This window comes from Phacochoerus africanus, chromosome 11 (genome assembly GCF_016906955.1).
Source record: "Phacochoerus africanus isolate WHEZ1 chromosome 11, ROS_Pafr_v1, whole genome shotgun sequence".
Lineage (NCBI taxonomy): Eukaryota > Metazoa > Chordata > Mammalia > Artiodactyla > Suidae > Phacochoerus > Phacochoerus africanus.
In genome coordinates this window covers 76,855,534-76,881,833 of record NC_062554.1, presented here as the reverse complement: position 1 = coordinate 76,881,833, position 26,300 = coordinate 76,855,534, and the positions used below count along the sequence as shown (strand labels likewise).

The 26,300-nt window shown below is 36.1% G+C and overlaps 1 protein-coding gene across 3 annotated transcripts in view; it reads right to left on the bottom strand.

Moving 5' to 3' along the window:
• Positions 1-5,240: 5,240 nt before the first annotated feature.
• Positions 5,241-26,300, bottom strand: part of C1GALT1 (core 1 synthase, glycoprotein-N-acetylgalactosamine 3-beta-galactosyltransferase 1) — a 35,638-nt gene continuing 14,578 nt past the window's right edge. The window contains exons 2-5 of one of the 3 annotated variants that reach the window (XM_047751764.1): positions 19,842-19,942; positions 17,723-17,959; positions 12,925-13,592; positions 5,241-6,169 (exon numbers count right to left, since the gene is read on the bottom strand). In XM_047751764.1, coding sequence (XP_047607720.1) covers positions 5,978-6,169; positions 12,925-13,592; positions 17,723-17,942 — 1,080 coding nt within the window. In that variant the 5' untranslated portion in view covers positions 17,943-17,959; positions 19,842-19,942 and the 3' untranslated portion in view covers positions 5,241-5,977. The remainder of the gene's footprint in view (positions 6,170-12,924; positions 13,593-17,722; positions 17,960-19,841; positions 19,943-26,300) is intronic. The other 2 variants (XM_047751765.1, XM_047751763.1) reach the window with 2 other exon arrangements.

Genomic DNA, 26,300 nt, shown 5'->3' with positions numbered 1-26,300 from the left:
GGCTCTATGAAAACAAGAATCCTGTATATCTTGTTCACCACTGTATTTCTAGTAGGTGTTGGGCACAATAATTTGAATAAATAATTAGTTGAATAAATTAATTTCTCAGTGTACATGACAGATCAAAATATACTAAGAAACAGAAAAGCAATCTTTTCTTTTTCTCTCTATAACATTTATACATACCTATACACAGATACAAACAGATACACTTACCTGGCCTACAGTATAAGTGCTCCTGTTTTTTAAGGTACATTTTTCAAAGTCAGAGATGGAATATTTTGTTGCTTTAAAGAAAAATAACAATCATGCAATAAAGTTACTTATGCCTATTTAAACTGAAGAAGAACTTTGATGGGAAAATAGTTTAATATTTTTGGTAAAATAACCCAAGACTATCAATTAAAGACAATGTTTCTTCAGCAACTTTTATATCAGTTAAAAATAATCAGATAAAACAGCTTTAAACATGGTAATTTATTTTATGCAGTTGTTTAAATCCATTGTTTAAAAATGTTCAAAAGGCACTTTAAAAAACATATTTAAAAATACATTTTTCTGACTTATTGGTGATCACTTAAAATAAGCAAGTCACCAGACATTTTTAAACCATTTACGATACTATTTTACTTTACATTAATTTTTAAAATTCCAAAACACAAACATTTGCTGGGTAATATAACACACTGCTTAGCAGTAAGATTAGTTTCCCTTTAATAATATACTTTATATGAATTATTAATTTGCAGGGCCCTGAAAAGTTATTTAAATTTAACTGATATAAACTAAAAACCAGAGAGGTAAAGGAGTTCAACTGTATTCAACTCTGAAACTAGTTTTAGAGTTGGTTTCTCAAAAGATAATTTATAAAGTTTATTTTAATCTGTATTAAAATTTCAACTCCAATATATATAAACATGTCATTTTTAAAAATCAATAGAGCACATTTAGCGCAAAATAAACCACAGGTTGGCCTCCAGATTTCTTTTCTTTTTTTTCCTTTCTTCTTTTGGGCATACCTGTGGCATGTGGAAATTCTCGGGCCAGGGATCAAATCCATGCAACAGTCACGACCTACACCACTGCTGTGGCAACACTGGATCCTTAACCCACTATACCACAAGGGAACTTCTCTTCACCTGTTGTACCCCACCCCATGATTTCTTAAGTATGCTTCTGCTAGGCCTACTACAAATAAGTAGAAAAATGAGGCAAATGAGACCTTTTGAGAAAAGGGGAAGTGGGGGAGTGGTAGAATCCAGATAACTTTACTTCATTTAATAATTGTATATCTAGGATTAGTTTAAAATTGCAAACTTTTTTTTTTTTTGTCTTTTGTCTACTTAGGGCCACACCCACAGCATATGGAAGTTCCCAGGCTAGGGGCCAAATCAGAGCTGTAGCTGCTGGCCTACGCCACAAACACAGCAATGCCAGATCTGAGCCACACCTGCAACCTACACCACAGCTCAAGGCAATGCTGGATTCTTCATCTACTGAGCAAGCCTAGGAATTGAACCCACATCCTTATGGATACTAGTCAGGTTCATTAACCACTGAGCTATGACGGGAACTCCCTAAAATTGTAGACTTTTAAGTAGGTCAAGTATCCTGAGAGCCAGCAAGCATTATTCTTAGATTTTTACTTCCAATCTCACAGGGAAATCTGAAGTTAATAGGTATAAAATTATATAAATGACACATACAAACTCTAGTCACTACCAACAGCCAAATTAACTTTGTGAAGGCAGCATTAAAAAGAGAGAATGGATGTTAGTTATTAAGGAAAGAAGGATGGGCAATAAATACAAAGAAGCAGAAATTGTCAAAGAATTCTCCAGAGAAATGAAAATCAAAAGGGTTGACTTGATCTAATCAATCAAACATGGGATTTTTTTTTTCCAAGCGTCAATCTGGTATATAGCATAACAAGCTCAAGGAAGTGAAAAATTAATACTCAAACAATTATGAAAATAACCAGTTGGCAAATTTAATGCTCAGATCCAATTACCATGTTTTTTAAAATACTAAAAACTGGTTAGTGATTTATTTTTGAATCTTCTTACAGTAACAAAAACTCTTCTGAAGTTTAAGATACTTGAAACCAAATAATTGAACTCTGGGACAAAAATCTGCTTTGTATCATCTATCAACTTTCCACTTGAAAATACAAGTATACTTGGAGAATATAAGAGAGCAAAAGCCTTATGTTTTAAGACAACACGAAAATCATTTACCCAGATGACAAAAATCTGAATTTAAAAGACAGGTAGTCATTATCATCATGAAACCTGGTTTTATGTGCTCTATCAAATACTTGGAGTGTTTTTTTGTTAGGTCATATAGGACAATCAACTGATTCCTGCAACTAGTAAAATTCTGATAGTATGAATTAGAAGAAAAACACTCTGAACATTATAAAACAATACTGTGCTACCTCTTTTTAATTTTTTTTTTCCTAAAAATTGTGGACATTTTTGATGACATTCATTTAGGTATGCTTTTAGTGAATTAATATGTACTTAACCTTTCCTGCCCCAACATGAAATCACTAAACTTTATAATTTACTGTCACTCTGATTTTGCCAAGATGGAATGATCCACTGACCCTTTAAATTATCTTTAGGCTTTTACATTTAATATATAGTGTGATCCTGGACTACAGTGATTTAAAACATGCATTAAGTAAATCTTTGACAGACAATCTTAAGGGCAAGTAATCCTGGGGTGTGTTCCAAAGATTACTTGCACCAGAATTACCCAGTTTTAGAGGAAGGCTGAATAAGACACACCTGGAAGCCTTGTTTAAACATAATCACTAGCCTCTACACCATCTGAGTTTCAGATTTGGTAGGTCTGGGATGAAGCCTAGGAGAGGACCAACAGATCCCAGGTGATGCTGATGCTGCTGGTTGGGACTACACTTTGAGAACCATTGCCAAGAAAGCATACTCCAGAATCAGAATTTCTGGGATTGAGGTCTTGAAATCTCCATTTTAACAAGTTCCCAGGCAAGAGTATAAGAACCACAAGGACAATTTAGCTGGCTAATTTGATTATTACTGGCCAATGTATTAGATGTCACATGTCATTAAATAAAAATGGAAATAATGCTAAATGACTAACATCAATGCTGACATAGTACCAAGAATACATAGGCTTGGAGTATAATAAATCTTAGCTCCGTTACTTACTAGCTCTGTGACAGTGGAAAATGACTTTAGTTCTCTGAGCCTCAATTTTCTCATCTATAATATGGGAATAACACCTAATTTGTGAGGATAAACACTAATGTATACAGAGTATCTAAGCACACCACCTGGCACACAGTAGGTGTCAAAGAAAAACTAGCTATTAATTATTAGAAGAAATATATGAAATATTTCCTTTAATATCTGATTTGATTAAAGCATATTTTTCATTCATTTAAAACAAATATCTACACTCCAAGATAAAGAATAACAAGAAAACTTCTACACTTAGTGCTCCATACTCTGGGTCAGTGTTCTTAAAAGTCATACACATATTCACTCATTTAATCCTCTTAACAGTCCCGTGAGGTAGGTGGTATAACTGTCCCTAATTTACAGATGATGAAATTGAGGCACAGAGATTAGGTAAATTGCTCAAGGTTTCAAAACTAATGATGGAGCAAGAATTTAAACCAGGCAGTCTGACTCCAGACCCCAGGATTCATCACCATGGTGACCTCCTTTGAGGCAATTTTAAGGTTTTTTTTGGATGTCATAGTAAACCATTTATACTTTTAGTACAGAAAAGTAGCATATATGGACTGCAAATAAATTCACATCCATACCAAGGTAAAGAGTTGTTCAAAGAATCAAATGAATGCCTTGAAACTTTGGCAGATGATATCACCATGAAAGTAACAAAAAACAATAGGTAAAAATGGGTGTCAGTTTTCACTACGTAGACAGAGGAATCCATAATCAGCCACTAGGATGAACATCCTTTCAAATAAACCATCCAAAGAGGTCATGGTTTTGACATGTTTTGGCACAATAAAACAAACTATTTAGCTAATAAGCAGCAGATTCAATGGCATGACAGCCACAGAAAATGAACATCATGATAACACATGAGAGGAATGTAAATTATTTGTAACATTTAAAATAATCTTATAGAAAGTCTGTATTCTATTATGATACACTCAGGTGATACTGCTAAAGACAACAAAAATTTTTAATTTTCTTTCCTTCTAGAAATTCTTTAAATAGAGGGTCACTAAAATGAGAACATTCACGAATGTGTTTTTGATGAGTCTTGAATGGGTATTCTGCTCCGTTACAACTGTCCACTGGCAAAACAATCATCCCCAAATAAGTCAGCATCAAAATTCAGGCTGTTGTTCTTAAATTAAGTATTCTGTCTTTTAATATTTGACATATTTCAGTTTATTTAAGCAGTCTGCATTTTTTAATGCTTTTAATTAACTCTGGTCAAAATCTCGCAAATTATTTTGCCAGCATAATAACTAATAGCCACCTCAGATCCTGAAAATGAATTTCAAAACTCTGCTTTAAACAAGTTATGAAAGGCACAAACAAGTTCTCATCTCTCCATGGGATGAGAATGAAAGGAACTATAATTATGTAATTGGAAAGAGTTTTAAATAATCAATTAAAAATGTCACTTAGTGATTCCTGAGAGTGGTACTAATGTTAAGAAAAGTATCCCCAAATAGCATTACATTTACTATTTATTAGTTACCCATAATTAACAATGGGTAAGCTTAGGAATAAAATATTTAAAAATGCATGTTTATAGAATGCTATTAATGCTTTCAGTAAATAAATATTAATAGTTGAGAATGGCATTCAAGAATGGTTAAATGTTTAGAAAAGAGACAACAGGGACTTTGAAAAAGATTAACTATTAATTAGAACTAAGTACATAATACAGTCAAGGCCAATGATAATTTCAAAATGTGGTTTTATTAATGCACTTTAGGATAAGTGCGATTCTTATTCTACCTTCTTCTGGAAGAAATACTGCCAATTATAAACAGTCACAGCAAAATTTTCATTAGACAAAACTGCATGTGTATGGAGTCCCCATCGTGGCTCAGCAATAACGAACCTGACTAGGATCCATGAGGATGGGGGTTGGATCCCTGGCCTCGCTCAGTAGGTTAAGGATCCAGGGTTGCTGTGAGCTGGGGTGTAGGTCATAGACGTAGTTAGGATCTGGCATTGCTGTGACTGCGGTGTAGGCTGGCAGCTGCAGCTCCTATTCAACCCCTAGCCTGGGAACTTCATATGTTGCATGCGTGGCCCTAAAAAAGCAAAAAACAAAGAAAAAAAAAAAAACAACCTGCATGTGTATGGGTTGGGGGGAGAGTTTGCTTCAATTTATATCATACTGCAAATATAAATTTTGAGTTTCCAAACAACACTGGGCAACAATGTTTCCTTCTAAAATTTTTTAAGGCAGATCTATTTAGCATTGTGTGTGGATTACTAACATAGTGCAGTGTAGTTTTAGTAAATTTAACTGTTCCTCAGTGAAAATAATTTATGTGGTCAGGAACCAGGCAACAGAACCTCTTTTTCTAGTCCCTCTGCCTGGCCAGAGTTTATTTTATTCTATTTATTTATTTTATTTTGGCCATGTCCAAGGCAAGTGGAAGTTCCTGTGCCAGGGATCAAACCCATGTCAGAACAGCGACAATGCTTGATCTTTAACCTACTGAGCCACCAGGGAACTCTTGCCTGGCCACATTTTAAAAACACAAGTTTTTCATATATATATATCTATCTATCTGTATCAAAACACATTTTAACAGATTCACAGCTCATTTAAAGCTTCAGTTTACAGTCATTCATATGAAATATTTCTAATATGGAATGTTCACTTAGAATTCCTCACTGGGATTCCAGTGTTCTACATCAGAAATGGAGTTCTTCAGTGCAGTGCTAGACATTTTACACCTGTTATGTTTTTCTTTCAAGAGTTCTCAATTTACTTTCGGATCTTCATTTTTGTATACTTGACTTATTTCCTTTAGCATCTTTTCAGGTAAGGCAGGTTGATATCTGTATAAATAACCATATGGACGAAGATGATAAACGAGGTATTCTAACTCATACATAGTTGTAGGATCAACATAGTGAAAAGAAACTGCAAGATCAGAACAGCAACCAGGACCCTAAAAAAGTAGTGGAAACAGGTATTATTAATATATAGCACATTGTCTAGATACAATATTCACATACTGATAAAAGAAACACCTATTTTAACAGAAGTCAAGCATTAAAACTGGTAAAGTAAAGCAGACGTACATAATTTATTAGACTTGTAAAAGAAACCAAGAATTTTCAGAGTTCCCAATGATTTAAAAATCAAACATGAAATTGCTAAAGTATATCCGAAATAATATTCTCATGTGCCCTATAATGTTTTAGCACAAAAAAAATCTTTAGACTTCTTTAAGGGTCAGCTATACAAAGGAAAAAGCTCTATTTCTTCAAGTTTTGCTTTCTCTTCATAATTTTCTCATTATGAATTTTTGCTTGTCTCAGCCTCAGAAAGACATCTTTGGACTTTCAGTGACTACAAAGCCTTACCCATCATATGTCTGCAACCTAATACTTCATCTAAACATCAACCCAAACAGCATTTAAGAGGAACTGCTCAGTTAATCCTCAGTTTGAGTCCAAACTTTGCCTACTGGTGTATAATCTTGGGCAAATTACTTAATGTCTACAAGCTTCAATCTCCTCATGTGCAGAAGATAACTACTTAAAGGAGACAATGTGTGTAAAATGCCTGGTACCATGCTTTACCTGTAGGAAATGCACAATAAATGTTAGCTATGACTGACAATAATCAAACTCAGGTGGCCCTCAGCTAAGTTGGTCAGAGTTAAACCTTTGTTCAGTTATATAATTCTCATGGATTTTTAATAGAGTTGGTGTGAGGGTAGATTTAAAACAAGACAAAAACTAGCAAAAACAAAACAAATAAAGAGGAGTAAAAGCAAGAGAATAAAGAAAAGAGAAGTTTAAAAAACTAGTCCCAGAATTAAATAGTCACAACGTTATTCTGGGGTCAGAATGGGGATCTGGAGACTCACTCAGGTGACTCTATCTAATGTCTTTGCAAGCAACCAGGGAGAAAAACAGTCTGGCAAGTTCCCAGAGAAGATTCATACTGACTTATTAAATTGAACATTTAATAATTCATGTTTGGAAGTATACAGCTTACAATGCAGTAAAAATTATTAAGAAACTGTCCACTGTATTTTCTCTACTCTTTTCTCTGAATTTTCCTTTGAAACAAACACTGGATATGTGGCTTTCTTGGACAACCATGTAAGCATTGGTAAATTATCTGGTGCCTATTTAAAAAAAAATTATTTAAAAATTTATGGCTGTACCTGAGGCATATGAAAGTTCCTGGGCCAGGGACTTCATCTGAGCTGCAGCTATGACCTATCCCAAGTCCTTTAACCCACTGTGTTGGGCCAGAGATTGAACCTGTGCCTTTGTAGCAACCTGAGCCATTGCAGTCAGATTCTTAACCTATTCTGCCACACTGGGAACTCCTGACGCCTACTTCTTACATCTTTAGGGAGAATAGGAATATGAAAGGGTTCCCTTCGTGGAAAAGCAGAAACGAATCAGACTAGAATCCAGGAGGATGAGGGTTCGATCTCTGGCCTTGCTCAATGGGTTAAGGATCTGATGTTGCTGTGAGCTGTGGTGTAGGTCACAGACATGGCTCGGACCCTACGTTGCTGTGGCCCTGGTGTAGGCCGGCAGCAACAGCTCCAATTAGATGCCTAGCCTGGGAACCTCCACATGCCTCAGGTGCGGTCCTAAAAAGACAAAAAAAAAAGAAAAGAATTTGATTGCAGAGGCTTGGGTCACTGCAGAGGTGCAGCTTTGACCCTCGGCCCAGTGCAGTGGGTTTAAGGATCAAGCATTGCTGCAGCTGTGGCTGGCGTAGGTTGAAGCTGCAGCTCAAGAATCTCAATCCCTGGCTCAGGAACTTGTATATGTCACAGCTGCAGCCATTAAATAAAAAAGAATAAGAAAATGAAAAGTAAACAAATAAGTCAACTTGTGATTATCAAACCAACTAGCTCTGTCCAATAGATATATGTGAGTCACATAATGTAGTAGCCATACTTGAAAAGTAGAAAGAAATAGGTGGAATTCATTTGAATATATTTTAACTGAATGAATCAATATTGATCTTTTCTTAATGTTTCAATAGGTGATTAACACTTTAAAAAATTATTAAGGAAATTATTCTTTTTCTTTGTGCTAAGTCCTTGAAATCAAGTATGACTTTTAAATATGAGCACATCTAAATTTCAACAGCCATAGTTCAAGCACTTAATAGTCATATGTGGTTAGTGGCTATTATAGTGGCCACTGCATATTAAACTAAATGCTAGAATAAGAGAAGTTAATATTAAATTACTGATCCTCTCTGGAGCAATTTTATATAACCTAAATATTACAATAATATTTTGATAAGATTTACTGCACTAATTATATTATACTCTATTGTGCTTTTATATTGTCTACTGAATGGCCAGGATACTGTTATTACTAAGCTTTATAAGCAATAAAAGGCAGTACAAGAAAACATCTATAGTTGTTAGAAACAAAATACCTAACTCTTTGCATATGATTATGGTTACTCCCAAAACTCAAGAGAATTGTGAAAAATCATCAGAAATAAAAAACTCAGGAACAGAGCCAGGTTTTAAAGGTGCTTTAAAAAAACAATAGCTTTCATTTATCAGTTAAAAAGTTTTAAGAGCCCAAGTGATAAGCAACAAAAATATTAAAAACCTAGGGAGTTGGTTAAGGAATAAAGATCTATTTGAAGAAATGTATAAAACTTTACTAGGGAACCTAAAAGGCAACATAAAGAAACCAGGGCAAACAAAAATGTCTGCTGTTTCTAAATTAATAAATTTATATGCAAAGATAGAATAGCCAAAACAATTTAAAAGAAAAAGAGAGAAATAAAGGAGAGGAACACACACTCTTAGATTAATAACTTAGAAATTTTGTAAAGCTACAAGGTCCAATATAATATGGTGCTGAGCCAAAACCACAGAGAATAATAGGTCAGAACTGATACTCCAGATACCGATCCTAACTATAAGTAATGCTACAGTGAATGATAGTAAGAACATATTTTTAAATTGGTAATGAAAGTAAAACTTAGTTAATAAATTGTACTGCAATAACTAGTTAACAATTTGGAAAAATTAGGAGCTCTCTACATCAACCATATACCAGCAAGTTTCAAATGGATGAGAGTTAATGTAAATAAAACTGAAGAACTAATATAACGAACCATATTTGATCATTTCCGACCTAAGAAAAAGGCAATTTCACTTGCAGAGAGATGGATATATATGCACATATATATTTAAATATTTTAAAATTCAGTTTATTATTTATTTACTTACTTTTAGGGCCACACCTGCAGCATATGGAAGTTCCCAGGCTAGGGGTTGAACTGGGGCTGCAGCTGCCGGCCTATACCACAGCACGCCAGATGAGAGTCTGAGAACTGCATCTGTGACCTACAATGTAGCTGCGGCAATGCCGGATCTTTAATCCACTGAGCAAGGCCAGGGATCAAAGCCACATCCTCGTGGATACTAGTTGGGTTCTTAACCTACTTAGCTACAACGAGAACTCCATACAATTCACTGTATTTTAAGATCACTCTATTAAGCCTGATTTCAAATTCTCTGGTGAAAAATCTATTGCTAGGGAACAGACTGTAGTTGTAGGGAACAGATTTTATTCCTGGGAATGGACGTACTTCTAGGAAAATGAGAAGGTGGTGTACTTGAAGACTAAGTTCTGAACAACCAACCTAAGAACTTAACTCTTTGATCAACTAGCATATCTCACACCCTAACCCGCTAGATAAAGATTTTCTACACTGTATTTTTAGTGATTACTCAGAGAAAGTGCATGTATGAAATTCAGGATGGCTTTGAAAACAACTCCTTTAGAGAGAAGACAATGTATTAAATATTGAGTAATAACATAAGTTTGATTTCATACCAGATTTTTTTTTTTTGGGGGGGTGTCTTTTTGTCTTTTAGGGCCGCACCTGTGGCATATGGAGGTTCCCAGGCTAGCGGTCCAACTGGAACTGTAGCCATGGGCCTATACCAGAGCCACAGCCACACAGGATCTGAGCTATACCTGTGACCTACACCACAACTCATGGTAACACCAGATCCTTAACACAGAGAGCAAGGCCAGGGACTGAACCTGCGTCCTCATGGATGCTAGTCGAGTTGGCTAACCTAACCACTGAGCCACAACGGGAACTCCTCATATCAGGTTTATACAAAACCTCTTAAGACCGAAGAGGCAGCATTAGAAGGTTTGGTCAATTTTGGAACTTCCGAGTCTATTTTATAGTCTTCAAAATAACTCAAATTTTTTATAGAAGGAACATAAAATTTTCCACCCATATTAAAAACCACTACTATTTAAATAAAACATGCACTACAGCAATGTTTATTTTGTTAATAAAAAGTATATTCTTAGGTACACCCTATTTGAAGGTGGAAACTGTGAGCAGTACTCTTAAAGGGAAAGTTACAAATGGAAAGTCGAGTTTGGGTATATTTTTTGTATGGGAAGGGTGTAGAATTAAGAAGGGAAGAGGTCAAGTAAGCTTGCGATGGTTTAAGAGAAGTTTATACCACAAAAGCATCCATAGTAACTCACTAAAACCAAAACAAAAATAGACTATCAAAAGGCAGACTTGGGAATATATCTGTTTTAAAGTTTAGGACAGTCTTACATCTATATTAACAATAAGATGCTAGGATACGGTTTCAAACAATCTCATTACATAAAACTGAAGTTTAAAATGTTTATTTATTCAAGGGGAATTTCATCGCAACAGAATATTCATTTTAATACACCCCCTACCCTCTTTGGAGGGGCACATATCCTATTAATTATAAAGAGGAGCTCATGATGGAAATAAGAAGAGCTTTTAGAATCAGAGGGGTCTGCAGTGGTGCCTACATTACCTATCAGGATAGGCAAGTTACCTGACTTTCCTGAGCCTAGTCTTGTCTATTAAATTCAGGATTACTGTAAGGATTAGTTATTTCTGTGTAAGTACCAAGAACATGCTGGTGGTTGATGGTTGAAACAGGAGTGATATGCTTCAAAATTTCCTTTTAAAGCTGTTAGCTTAAGGCTTGGATCAGATGTTCCAGGTCAAGGTTTCAAAGTTTCAGCGCTACGGGCTGGATAAGTCTTATTGTGGAGGGCTGTCCTGTGCACTGAGGAATGTTCAGCATCTAGTAGGTTTACAATCTTGCGGTTTCTACCCACTGGAATTCAGTAGCCTCCACTAAGTTAACAACTAAAAAGGTCTCCGGATTTTGCCAAATACCATCCAGGAGGCAAAAAAAGCCCCTGGTTGAGAACCACTGTTCTAGACGATAATTTGAAAACACTGGCTTTTGAAGAAGAGATTGATACCATGAAGCATATGATTTGTATCTTAGGGCCAGAGAGAAAGAAGGCAAAGAGCACTAGTAACTTGATGAGAGACATATCAACAAAAGGACTGAGTCTAAAAGCTAGGTTTCATGACTCCCAGTCTCCAGTTATTCACTGCTGCAATGGTCATACAGTGAAAAACAGGCAACAGCCTACTAAATGTACATCGTCAGGAGAATGGCTTAGTTACAATATATTCATATCCTACATTTTACACAGCAATCTAAATTAATGAAGCAGATACATACATTAATGTTGATAAATTCTAACGTGTGAAAAAGGCATATGCTCAAGGATACACATGGTATACCATTTATTTTAAAAACTGCCAAATGATATGCTATTATTTATGGGTACATAAACATGTAGAAAAATATAAAAACATGCATGGTAGTGATTAATACTACACTTCATGGTAGTGGTTAACTCTGCAGAAGGAGGCAAGACATCTTGAGGAGGGTACACAGGTCTCATCTGTATCTTTTTCTTTGAAAAAAATCTGAAGCTAACGGGCAAAAGATTAATATTTGCTATAGCTGGGTGGTGGGAACAAAACAGTATATCCTCCTCAAATATTTAGCTGTATACCTGAAATATTTAATGAAGCAATGTATTTTAGGTAAAATTCTCAGGAACGTATGCTATGGTGTCAAGTGAGAGCCAGGACTTATTAGGTGCTCATTGTGTGAGAGACACTGTTCTTACAACGTAAAGACCACTGAATGAGACAGGTAAATCAGGCCCACTTACAAATGGGGAGACTTAGGCTCAGAAGTTAAGCAAACTGTCCGTCTAAGGTCATTCAACTATTAAATGGGAAAGCAGGATTTGAACCTAGCTCTTTCTGAACCTCAAAGGCTTTTCATGCATCAGTCCTGAAGACTAGAAGGCTCTTTACCCAGAGCATCCCATAGCTTGCTTTCTAGCCTCACTGAGCTTTCTGCTCAAAAGTTACCCTTTAGTGAGGCCTTCTTTAATCACCCAAACCAGAGTACCTCATTCCACCCTGAGTCAATCTCCATCCTCTTATGTGGATTTATTTTTCTTCAGGGTACTTATTGCTACACCTAAATCATATTATAACTTCACTTGTCTGCCTGTTTATTGTATGTCTCCTTGTCCAGAATGTAAGATTCATGAGAACTGGAACTTGTCCACGTTTACTGCTATATTCTTAGTGCCTGCCATATAGTAATACAAATATTTGCTGAATTACTATTGCTGACACCTCTGTTCTCATCTACATTGCTATATTGCCATTTGATGCATAAAGACTTGGGAGATTCTTGGTTATTAATACTAAAGAAATACATTATTAGCTGGGTATTTTCAGAGTAAATAAAAGTCATTCTATGTATTTATAGAGCAATAAGATTTCTAAACTTACCTCTACAGGAGGATAATAGTTATAATTCCAGTACCAAAAGGTTCTAGGCAGATACCCCTTGATTAAGTGGTGTTCTGGTACAAAGGGATGAAAAGTTTCTTTTCCAGTGGTGTCTCTGGAATCTCCTGCTTCTACATTTACAATTTCCATGCATCTCCCCAGGGCTAAATCTTCGATGGAGGAACTATGTGTACATCTGTCTGTTTTAAATCCATCAACAAATCTCTTCAAGGCTTCTTTACTCAGTACATACCCTGCACCTCCGCTCATGTAGCCCTGCTTTACATAGGGCTTAAATCTTCTCCCAAAGTAAATGGGTTCTTCAGGGTTGTATTTTGAGAGAAGCCATCTCAAGTTATCTAGTATAACATATGTATCATCATCTGCTTTCAAAAACCAATCGGCATCTTCTAAATAATGATCATGAACATACTGAAAAGCTTTAATTGTTTTCCAGTACAGTTGGTCTCTGCCTTCTCTGGTGTTTAATCCCACAGCAGGGAAGTCTTTATTTTCTTCTGAACTCATAAATAACACCTTGTTACAACGCTGGGCCCATGTAGCTTTGACATGTTTGGCCTTTTTCTCTAGATTTTGAGGCCCTGTCATTACCCAGCAAAGAATTTTAACCTTCTGATAGAGGTTTTCAGCGATGTCTGTGTTCTCATCTATTAAACAAACAAAAAAATTTAGTTATATTTAAACAGATGTAAAATCCAAATAAATTGCACCGAAGAAGACATTTTCTTAAACAATTTCAAAGGCCTCCCTCTTCTATATACCTCTCTACCATTAGCAATTCAGCTGAAAGAAAGCAAAACTCAATCTAATATGAACTGATACTCTGATTTATTGGTTTCATGTCAATCTTAGTCAAGAAATAACAAGAGTTGGAGTTCCTATTGTGGCGTAGCAGAAATGAATCCGACTAGGAACCATGACGTTTTGGGTTTGATCTCTGGCCTCGCTCAGTGGGTTAAGGATTTGGCGTTGCTGTCAGCTGTGGTGTAGGTGGAAGACTTGGCTGGGATGTGGTGTTGCTGTGGCTCTGGCGTAGGCCAGCAGTAACAGCTCCAACTGGACCTCTAGCCTGGGAACCTCCATGTGCCGTGGGTGTGGCCCTAAAAAGGCAAAAATGAAAGAAAGAAAGAAAAATAACAAGGGGAGTTCCCATCGTGGCGCAGTGGTTAACGAATCCGACCAGGAGCCATGAGGTTGCGGGTTCGGTCCCTGCCCTTGCTCAGTGGGTTAACAATCCGGCGTTGCCCTGAGCTGTGGTGTAGGTTGCAGACGCGGTTCGAATCCAGCGTTGCTGTGGCTGTGGCGTAGGCCGGTGGCTACAGCTCCGATTTGACCCCTAGCCTGGGAACCTCCATATGCCACGGGAGCGGCCCAAGAAATAGCAAAAAGACAAAAAAGACAAAAAAAGAAAAAGAAAAATAACAATGATCATTACTATGACTTAAATCCTTACTATCTGAACTGTAGTTCAGTGACCAACAGCACCAGCATTCTCTGGGAGTTTGTTAGAAATGCAGCATCTCAGTCCCAGCTCCAGATCTAGTGAAGCAGAAACTGCATTTTAACAAATTCTCTTGGGGATTCTTACACCTGTCAGTCACTGCTTATAAGGTCTCTACTTTCCCTACATTCAACAAAGAAAGCTTCAACTGGTTCTCAACAGAACACTGACGGCAATTTCTTGCTGCTACGGATAAGCTTCCGAAGGGCAGAAAAGACAAGCAATCAAATAGCAGTTCATTTTGGAGTCCATAATAGTCCACCATTATGAATTTTTAAAAGAATTCTGAGGTGGTTTTAAAAAGGCTTTCATGTCTACTCCAGTTCTAAAAAGAGGAGTTAATGCAAAACTGAGATTACTTCTTATAGTAACATACCTCATTCCAAAATGTAAATCTACTACTGAGAAAGAGAACAGAAGAACAGATAGAGGTAGTATTTCCAAGATTGTTTACAGCAGTGTTTTTCAAAGTACTGATTTGCAAAGAAATAGTGAGCTTATGTCAGAATATAAAGCAACATATTACTTCTTTCATCGAGTAAGTCTTGCTATACCCACCAGAAAGTCCACTTAACTAAGCAGTGAGCTTAACTGAGTTACATCCTGGTGCAAGCTGCTTATCAAGATGCAAACAGGTAACAAACAATTCACAGGCTATTAGATCAGGACAAAATTTTGAATGTAGCCTTGTCTAAAGGAAGAACCTAACCATGGGATTCTAGATCAATGCTTGGTGAAGGATTAATTTTTATTTCCTATACTTTTATAAATATGTTAAAAAAGAATTACTAATAAAATATAAGCCCTAAGTTTTATTTTTAGATTTACACAAAATTGCTATCAAATTACCATATACGTTTCTAACTTTAATCCTGATTTCAATACTTAGCTGTTGACCAACATCAGTCTGCAAAAACATACTTCATGCAGCAGGGCTCTAGGCCTGAAGAAACATATCCTTAAAGTTAAGGTCAACCTGTAAGTTACAAAAGCTCAGTCGTGTGAAAAATTTACAACTGGAGGCGCAAATGTCTACTTATTTAGCTGAGATGGAGCAGAAGGAAAAGTTGGGCAGGGCAGGAAAATATTTTCGCATCCCTCTGAATATCAAGAATTCATAATCTGAAACCAGACAAAACTACCCTCTCTTCAGTCAAAGACCATTCACATTTCCTATACATGAGGAGTGCAATCTCTTAGCTGTTCAGATATGCCAAATCCTCAATGGGCAGGGAAAATGGTGGAAGTGGGAATCAACATGTTTCACTAAGAGCAAGACATCTTTCTCCCTACTTCTGGAACCTGGTAGGTAGTTCTTACTCTTTCAACTATTCATTTGTGAATTACACTGTAGTGGGCATGAGCTGGTACAGGAGATAAAAAGATGAATAAGACACATGTCCCACTACAGAAGAATTCAGTCTAGCATGGGGGCTTGGCATACAAACCAGTATTTGCCATATACTAAGAGATGTTATGATAGAGGTATGTATAAAGGGCTCAATGTGTTGAGGGTAAAAGAAAGCAGTGGCTGCTAGATACTATGGTGGAAAGGGAAGCTGGCTAGAACAGGGAAGAAGGAGAGATACAAGCAATACCAGGAAAAATAAGAGAGGATGCAGAAATCACATCTTTAAATGAGTAAAAAGCTCACCCAAAGAAAGGACAAAAGGCCTGGTGAAATTGGGTTGGGTGCAGGTACATGGATATAACTGAAGGCCTGAACTAGGGGAAGTGTGCTATGGATTGAGAAGAAACCTAAAAAATGGTAAAGAAGTAGATTATTAGAATTTACAATGAATGGGATTGATTGGTAAGCAAAGAAAAGCACCTACCACAACTTCATATTTTCTTACTTAGGCAGAAAGTAATGAGCTATATATAAGAGGAGGAAGAACAAACTTTAGGATCAGGAAGGAAAAGGAGTGTGCTTTATACATGTTAAGTCTGAGAGGAAGACAGGTCTTTAATATACTCCACATTTCATGGACCATCAAGCAGGACAAGTAGGTCCTAGGACATGCATGTGCAGTGAGCTAATACTGCCTATCAGTAGTAGAGAAGCTGGCTCCAACTGATCAACTGAAGACCTACAGAAATGTGTGGGCAAGTGCACAATAATCAAACTATTCTACGATAAGAACACAACAGCACCAGCTCAGAGGTGAATCACTCTCATATAAATGGCACACATGACACAGTTTATAATAGTATGTATTTACTTGCTAGTTCATAAAACTTAGCCAGGATGTGATAGCTTCTCCCTCAACCTCCACTTGAGAGGTAGGAAAGAAGTGATTTACTACCAAAAAGATAAGGGAAACAACCCTTAATGGGAACCATTGGCATCCCAGAATTCCAACTGTTTTTCAAGCTGCTGTATTCTTTTCTGTCAAATCACAATTTGAAGAGATCTTTGAATTGCGAATGTCTTCAAAAGTGTCTGGAACTAGGCTCAAGTAAAGTTAGTCATGAACAGATGAAAACTAAAATCATGGGGATTGATGACAAAGAAAAAGGCAAAGAAAGAGTGCAAAGACAGAAATTTGGAGAAAACCAGTATTTAAGAGGCATATAGAGGACACAACTAAGAACATCTGGTTAGAGGTAGGAGACCAGGAGAAAATGAAGTCATTATATATAACACATTCCTAGTTCTCCATTTCCCTCATTTTTTTTATGCCTCTCAAAAGGAGAAAAGATTATATTAGCTACTGATAATACATAAATTGAGATTTACATACCTCGAGTTTTTCTAGAAAAACAACACTAAGCAAAAACTAAGACACAATGACAGTAAAAAACAGATTATAACCATGATAACAAAACTAGACAAAATAAAAAAATTTCAGAAACAAATCAATCTGAAAGTTTTGCCTTTCCCCAATTATGGTTTCTGAAATGTTTCTATTTTAAAATAAATTTAAAATCAATAGCTGACATTCTAAATGGCTGGGTTTCAGAAATTTTCTTTCCTGAGGCAAACCAAGAGTTTTCATTTAATACCTGAAATTAAGCTCGTTTTCATCAAAAGATATTCTGATATAACGAAATTCATATAAATAACTTTTTTCAATTCTCTCAACATTTAAATAGATTGAAAGTTATTGCTGGGATTTGGGATGGAAATGCTATAAAATTGGGTTGTGATGATCATTGTACAACTATAAATGTAATAAATTTATTGAGTAATAAAAAAAATAAAGCAATGTGTACACACATGTAAAAAAAAAAGTTATTGCTTCTGTTGACTCCTTAATAAAAGTAAACAAATACCTTTATGTTGGCTAGCATCTGCACCAAAGTTTATCTGTCCTTCCAGATGATTCTGTCCATTATCATCTGAATGCCTAGCATGAGGATCATTGTGAAGAATATTAGGCTGGATGTCACTCTGTTCACCCAAGAAAATACTAAGTAGCTGAGAACATAAAACAAATCCGACTGCTGATCCACAGAGGAAGGTTAAAAAATTCAGCCAAGATTTAGAGGCCATTTCCCGAAAATGTATTTCTGTAAGAAAAAAAATAGCAGAGTGTTATAAATTATGAAGCAATATACATACCAAGAGGAAAAGGACTGATGACTTTATCCATATTGGAAAGTTAATTCCTTTCAAAGAGGAACATATTTCTAAGAGTATTTAACTTTTATCCCTCTATTTGCTGCTAAAACGTATATCATGGAAAATCCAATAAAATAAATGAGTAGTAACTAAGAGAATCACTGTTGGGGTGGGGCACAGGTAAGTATGTCAATTATTTGCACACAGAATTTCCTATTCTTCTCACCAGGATCCTTCATGGACCCAAGTCTACCATGCCACATTCTCTTTCTTTACTGTCAAAGTACTTATATTTATCTTTCCTTCTCTTTTGTTAGCAGTCACCATCTACTCTAATCAAGAGTCAGGAAACTTTTTCTCTAGGAATTAGAAATAAAATGCTTCAGGCTTTGTGGACCACAAATGGTTTTTTGCATATTCCTTTTCTTCCTTTTTATTAAACAACTTTTTAAAAATGTAAAAACCATTCTTATCTTGTGGAGGGTTAGAGTCAGAACTGTTTTGGAACCCACAGGGCCAAAACCTATCGGCTAACCGTTTTTGTAAATAAAGTTTTACTTGAACATACCCATGATCATTCTCAACTATGGCTGCTTTTGCATTACAACCGCAGAGATGAGTAGTTACAACAGACGCAGTATGTTCCACAGAGCTTCATCTAGCCAATTAAAGAAAAAGTTTGCCAACCCCACGTTCTAATACCCAGGTTCCATTGCACTGTTGGATGCAGCTGCCCCCTGCTCATCATCTTTGATGTTATCTCACTGGACTGAAAGTCCCTGAACAGCATCTATATACCCCTGGGATTAAGTAGGGCGCCTGGGACAGCGGCTGCTCAACAAATGCCTAATGAAATGCCTGACAACCAAACAGGCTCTTTTTAAGGGTCTGCTAATAATTACTACATGGTGAACTTAGAATTCCTAAGAAACTTCTGTAAGAATAGTCCTAAATCTACAGTTTCCAACTTTTCAAGATAATTATTTTGGCCACACCGAGGAATGTGGAAGTTCCTAGGCCAGAGATTGAACCTAAGCCACAGAAGTGACAACGCTGAATCTTTAACTGCTGGGCCACTAGGGAACCACCACAATTTTTTAAATGTTTTCTACCAATTTACCACATGCCAGATACAGTCCGCATTTTATTTCACTTGGGAAAAAAATTAGTTTCAATTTCATTTTTCATTTTCACTATGAACATTTTGTAAATAAGAAAACAGAAATTTTAAAAAGTTAACAGGTAACTTGAACAAGTTGAGAAGAGTCACCATTTGAACCCACATCTGCCTGCTTAAAAAGTCAGGGTTCTTTCCACTGCATGTCTCAAACTCTTAACCCAATCACCACAAATAGCAGAGGACACTGGATATATACTGTAAAGGTAGAGGTCTGGGAGATGAGCCTCAAATCAAAATTGCTGTGAAGTATTTTGTAAAAACAAATATTAAATTACCATCACTGGAACAACTAAACAACTTCATGTGGTTTATTTCCAGAATGGCTCTAGGTTCTTTAAAACCAACCAGCCAGCTCAGTACAACTGAATAAAACATTAAAAATATATGATATCATGGTAAAATATCAAGGCAGTGAGAATTAGAGGGGCCAAGATCTGGCAAAAGAAAGAATTTAAGAAAAGTGGCCTGGACATTTAAGACAATTATTAATTCTGATAGAGAAAACAATAGCTGAGGCAAAGAAGGTAAGAAAAAAAAAATGGAGTCCAACATCTGCCTAGGAGGAGAGGTCCTGCAAAACATGCAGACTTTTATCTGGACCCTAAAAGGCTACAATCTAGGAATAAGAATGAAACAGAAATTAGACCAACCTTCACGAGACTGAAGCCCAGGCTGGAATCATCTTTACCACTGACTACGGGGTTTGATGAGGGGTATCTGCCCCTAATCTAATTGCAAAAAATAAAGTCTCCTGGAGAAATATAAAATCATGGAGAAACTCAAATTATTATTATAATTTTTGGTAGTGATAATGGGCAACATGAAATAATAATAAAAATAAAAAATAATCAAGCATAAAAATTAAAAGTTTGAAAATAGAAAAAAAGAGTAGACTACGAGGAGATTTAGATCAGAGATTTTCCTACTACTAACTTTAGTCCAGAAGTTAAATGACTATTAAGAGGGCAGGTAGAGAACAGACACAGGAGAAGAGAATAATCAATAAACCGAAAGTTAGGACAGATGAAATTATACAGACCGAAGTACAAAAAGATAGGATGGTAAACGAAGAATTGAGCAAAAGAAAGAATAGAGAGAAAAGGTCTAACATACACATTAACTGGAATCTTTGAAGACAAAGAGATATCTGATTGAGGAGAAACAGTAACTGACCATTTTCCGAAACTGACAAAAGACTGCTAACTCTCAGATTCAGGGGGATCTATGAATCACAAGGAAAATTTTTAAAAGAGAGATAAAATGATACAAAGATACAGTATAGTAAAACTGTCAAAAACCAAAGACAAAGAAAGCATTCTATATGCAGCAAAAAGAGCCTTCAAAAATAAATATGAGAAAGTTCCCCTGTAGTGCAGTGAGTTAAGGATCCGGTTGCTGCAGCTATGGCACAGGCTGCAGCTGCAGTGTGGGTTGAATCCCTGGCCCAGGAACTTCTATATGCTGCAGGCGTGGCCAAAAAAGAACTATGAAAATAATTTTCAAAAGAACAAAATCTGAGTAAATTCATAACCAGCAGGTCTACTCTAAAAGGAATAATAAAAGGGGTTCTTCAAGCAGAAGGAAAAGAATTCCAGCTGAAAATTTAGAGATTTAAGAAGGAAGGGTGAGCCATAAAAAACTCATGTAAATAAATCCAAATCAATATTGGCCACATAAAACTTTAAAAAGTTCTCACAAGATATTATTGCTATTATCATTAAAATAAATGACAAAAGTGGCACAAAAAGTATGAAGAGTTTAAGTGTTCTAAAATCAATTTGTTGTGTAAAAGTACTAACTAATGTCAGACTTTAAAAGAGTAGGAATATATAATCGCTAATGATATCCTCTAAAAAAGTGAAAGACTACGTAAGTAAAACTCTTAATACTTCATCAATACAAGGCAAGAAAAAAAGGGGAAACATAAAAAATACATGGGACAAACGGAAAACAAACAGTAATATGACTGTCTTGAACACAAGTTTATCAGCAATGGCATTAACTATAAAAGGACTAAAAATTTGAATTAAAGATCACCAGCCAGACTAGAGAAAAAAATAAACCCAAGTATATTATATGCTGCTTACAAGGACACATTAAATACACTAAGAAAGTTAAGTGCAAAAGGGTAGAGAAAGATGTCATTCGAACAGTTATAGAAAGAATGTTAAAATCAGATAAAATAAATGAGTAGTGCTTACATGGTTTGTCTTCATGATATTCATTAAACTCTGCATTTAGGATTTACCTACTTTTCTGTATTAACATTTACTTTAGTAAAAATTTATACAAAAATATTTTCATATGATCTTTTATTTTATCCCACTTAATACATATTTAATATATGCATATTTGATATAAAAATGTTTCTTCCAACATCTCCAAGTAAATCTGGCATACCATGGAACTTTACTAGGCTTATCCTCTATCCTGTATTTCCAGTTTGAGAACAGTAATTCCAGTTTGAGAAAAATGACCCTAAGGGGAAGTGAAGAGGTAAAATAAAGACATGGTGTGAGTAAACATGCTCAACACCCAGAGATCTAAACCACCATTGTGAAACTAGGAGGACCTGTTTACTGCTTTTGTTCCATCTAACTGCACCTTCAAGTTCAGAAAGGCAGGCTTTCATGGGTGAAGAGTATATATGTCCTTCTCAACAGCTTCTTTCAATTTACCAGAGGAAAAGCAGAAACAAGTTTACCAAGTCTTTTTTGCTGTTCTGAGGGGCCGTGTCCTCGAACTCTTCCTCTCACTGTCCTCTTTTCCCCATTCAGACCGTCCTTTAATAAAAACCTTTATAATTCAGAAACTGTTGAATTCCTACAATCCCAGGAAAAACATCGTTCCTGCTTTAAGGGCTTCTTTTAAAACCCTAAAATTCCCCAGATTATTTGAAGCCCAGTTCATTAGTCCTGCTTTAACCAGAATCTTGGTCTGTGATTACATCCAAAAAGCCAAAACAGAACTGGCTATTCAAGTATCTGTTTATATTGTGTGAGTTCTGCCTTCAAGTGGAATGTACATTCTGAAGACATGACCTACAGCTGAGGTCAATGATTTGACAGAACCATGAGTTGGAAAACATGAAGCTAACTAAGAGAAGTAAATTAAAGGTATCATAACTCAACTTTCTTACGGTAAATACAGAAAAACTGGCAGAATAATACTGAAGCAGTGAACCTAGAGGAAAGCTATTAAGGTTATACTATCAGACACTTAAGAAAAATGAGACATCAATTAGGAGCCACATGCAAGCAATTTCCTACTTCTGATTCTCCCATTGACACTCAGCCCCCTAACATACTAGTTTTGATTTTTTTATTCTTTTTATACTGGCTGTGATTTTTTCCTCTTTTTTAAAATTCTTCTCAAATTTTATTTTATTGTCTTTGTAGGGCTGCACCCAAGGCATATGGAGATTCACAAGCTAGAGAGCTGTAGCTGCTGGCTTACACCACAGCCACAGCAACAACAGATCCTTAACCCATGGAGCAAGGCCAAGAATCGAACCTGAGTCCTCATGGATACCAGTCAGATTCATTTCCGGTGAGCCACGACAGGAATTCTGATTTTTTTATTCTTTTTGTATCTGGTGTTTCCTTAATACCAGGTACAATCACATCACAGCCTTAGAAGGGCACAAATCCAAATTAAATTTCCATGGATCCATAGTCTACCACTCCTAGTACTAGAAAGCAACAGCCACAGTGGTGTTCAGTACCACTCAGAAAAGACTAAGAAAAGGAAGTAAGGACTGTAGGCACAGAGAAAATTCTTATTCCCATTATTATAGCGAATATCTGAAGTGAAGGAAGTGCTGGTCAAACTACAGTAACCATGATTACTAACCTACTACCCAGTCATTTTCTGAGAAGACACTGAGGTTTAGAACAAGCCTACTTCTACAGCATGAAGGTTTTATTATTTGTAGAAAGCTAGTGACATATTAACGGATATGGTTTTCCTAGCTGAGGTAGCACTTTTTTAGAAAGGCACCTGTTCTGGGGTGAGGGAAAAATGACTTCTGGATTTTACAAAATGTGTTTTTAACTTTAAAATATTTTATGATGCTGTGTGATGCCTGCCATACTCGTACCCCTCCCCATCCACGGAATTATCAGTCAGCATGTGCTTCATTGACCCTGTTGCTTTTATCCCATCTCCTTCTAATCTCAAGGGCTCCTGCTTTATGATTAAATTCTGCATACCTCCATTTTTCTTTCTTGTTCTTGGCATAAAAGAGCTATGTCATGTGAGTGGAAGGCACCCTAAACCCCACTCAGATTTTTGGCAAAAATCATCCAAAGTCTTAAATTCTTAACAAGGATGTTGAAGTAGACTAGATCAGAAGGCACTGCTTAACCACACTGAACATCACAGGAGCTTCAACAAATATTAATAAAACCTAACCGGGGGCGGGGGGGGGAGGAGTTAATGCCAACTGCTTTCTTTTCTTTTTTCTTTTTGTCTTTTTAGGGCCTCACCCGTGTCATATGGAGATTCCCAGGCTAGGGGTAGAATTGGAACTGTCTGTAGCTGTTGGCCTATACTATAGCCACAGCAACTCCATATTCTAGCAGAGTCTGTGACCTACACCACAGCTCATGGCAACACCAGATCCTTAACCCAATGAGCAAGGCCAGGAACTGAACCTGCATCCTCATGGATGCTAGTCAGATTCATTTTCCACTGAGCCATGAATGGGAACTCCCAACTGCTTTCCAAATCTGATGCATAATCAGAATCACTTAAGGAGATTTAAAAAACACAGATTTCAGATACAAAAGTGCTGGGACAACTAAAATTTGTATTTTTATTTTAAGGAACAGCTTTGGGTTATTCATTGGTTAAAATAAATAAATAAGTAAATAAAGCAACACAGAAGTACATGAAGAAAAGGACCACCCTAAATTCCATCGCTCTGTAATAATTATCATTAACATCTGGTGAATATCTTTGCAAATAGGAATAACATCTTTATGGATAACAGAAAAAGGAGGCATAATTATACCTAATAATTAAGCCCTGTACTAATAAGAGCTTTATATGAATTACCTGTAGACCACAAACTAAGACTATTAATCCCATTTTATAGTTGGGCTCAGACACAAATTAGTAAGCTTCCCAAGGTCAACTAGCAATCTGAATCAAGAATTCAGACTGTTGGAGTACCCATCATGCCTCAGTGGTTAACGAATCAGACTAGAAACCATGGGGTTGTGGGTTTGATCCCTGGCCTCACTCAGTGGGTTAAGGATCCAGTGTTACTGTGAACTGTGGTGCAGACGTGGCTCAGATCCTGCATTGCTGTGGCTCTGGCATAACTGGCAGCTACAGCTCCTACCAGACCCCTAGCCTGGGAACCTCCATTTGCCATGGGTGCGGCAAAAAAAAAAAAAAAAAAAGAATTCAGATTCTTAAGCACTGTGCTATAATTTTAAAGAACTGGGATACTAGTCACGCAACTTTAAAGATTTAACATTAAATTAGATTTGAATTTATAGAAGAAAGGAAAATTAAATGAATCTAAATTAACTTTGAACATCAGCTAAGCATTTATAATGTGACCCCCCCTCCTCTAAACAATCCCTCTAAAGATTATGAAACCCATGCAGCAGAGGTCTTATTTTATTACACATTCCAAATCTAGACAGTATCTATTGATTTCTTGCTTTAAGAATGTGTAAATCAGCATATATACACATCCTTGCCCAACACTCAATTTTTGTAAACTACTTTTAGCCTGTAAAATTTACAGTTTATATTCTGTAAATTACAATGTAATTTCCATGACTGCTTTATCTTGGATATATTTTAAATTGCACTCTATGCTCATTCATTGCTTTTATCACAGCTGTTCTACATGTGAGTTCTTTACTAATGTCCCATTTTTGTTGACTGGATTTCAGCAAGTAATTTTTGTAATGGTGCTCATTGGTGCTGTATCTAAATTCTTACAGGCTAGAGAATGCTTACTACTGCCTTTGTACATGAAAGGAAGCTTGTACCATCTCTCTTAAAACTCTGTAAAAATTTCTCAAGGTCTTCCCACACTGATGGCTGAAAAGTTTGAGGGTAGACTAAACTTTAACCTTGTAAATAAATGTTCCTTTTCTTTTATGACTGGCTGGCTTACAGTCACTCCATAGGTCACTAATATCCTCCCACCAAGACTTTAACGCCCTTTATCACACAAGCAAAGCCTTCCTCCAGTTGTTTTAGGTTTTCAAAATGTTACTGGAATTCACAACAAAGTCCCTAAAATCCTAGACTTTCAGTGTTTTTTGTTTTTAAATTTTAGTACTTTATACTGCAACCTGCCAGTGTTGCCAGTCTAGTATTTATAATCTATTCTTGATTATCCTATCTATTTGCTAAACTTACATATTCAAAACATATTTTCTCTATTCAACCCACACTAATTTTCAAAAAAAATTTCCCCCAAAGACTTTTCTTACAACAGCAGGATGACTCTTACATAGTGACAGAACTTATAAATGCTTACAAATACACTGTATGTGAAGTGTTATTTTTGAAACATTTGTATGTTTTCTCTACTCCTCATAATTGGAAATAAAGTAGGAGGAATCAGTCTACCTGAATTCAAGACATCATATAGTTGCTGAAATCAAGATTCTATAGTACTGCTGGAGGGACAGACACATGGATCAATAGAATGGAATAGAGCACCAGAGGGAGATCACCTAAATACACTCAACTGATTTTTGACAAAGGTACAAAATCAACTGAGTGGTGGAAAGATAAACTTTTGGGTAAATGGTGCTGGACATTGATAGGCAGAAACAAACTGAAGCAAACAAAAAATCCAAAACACTTGACCTGTGTCTCATATCTTATCTAAAAATTAAATTGAAATGGAACATGGACTTAAATGTAAAACATACAACTATGAAAATTTTTAGGGAAAAAAAAACAGGAGAAAATCTTTGAGATTAAGAGCTAGGCAAAGAGTTCTTTACACTTGATTCCAAAAGCACAACACATAACAGGGAAAAATTGATAAACTGAATTTCATCAAAATTAAAAACTTTTGCTCTGTGAAAGCCCCCTACTGAGAGAATTAAAAAACAAGCTATAAACTGGAA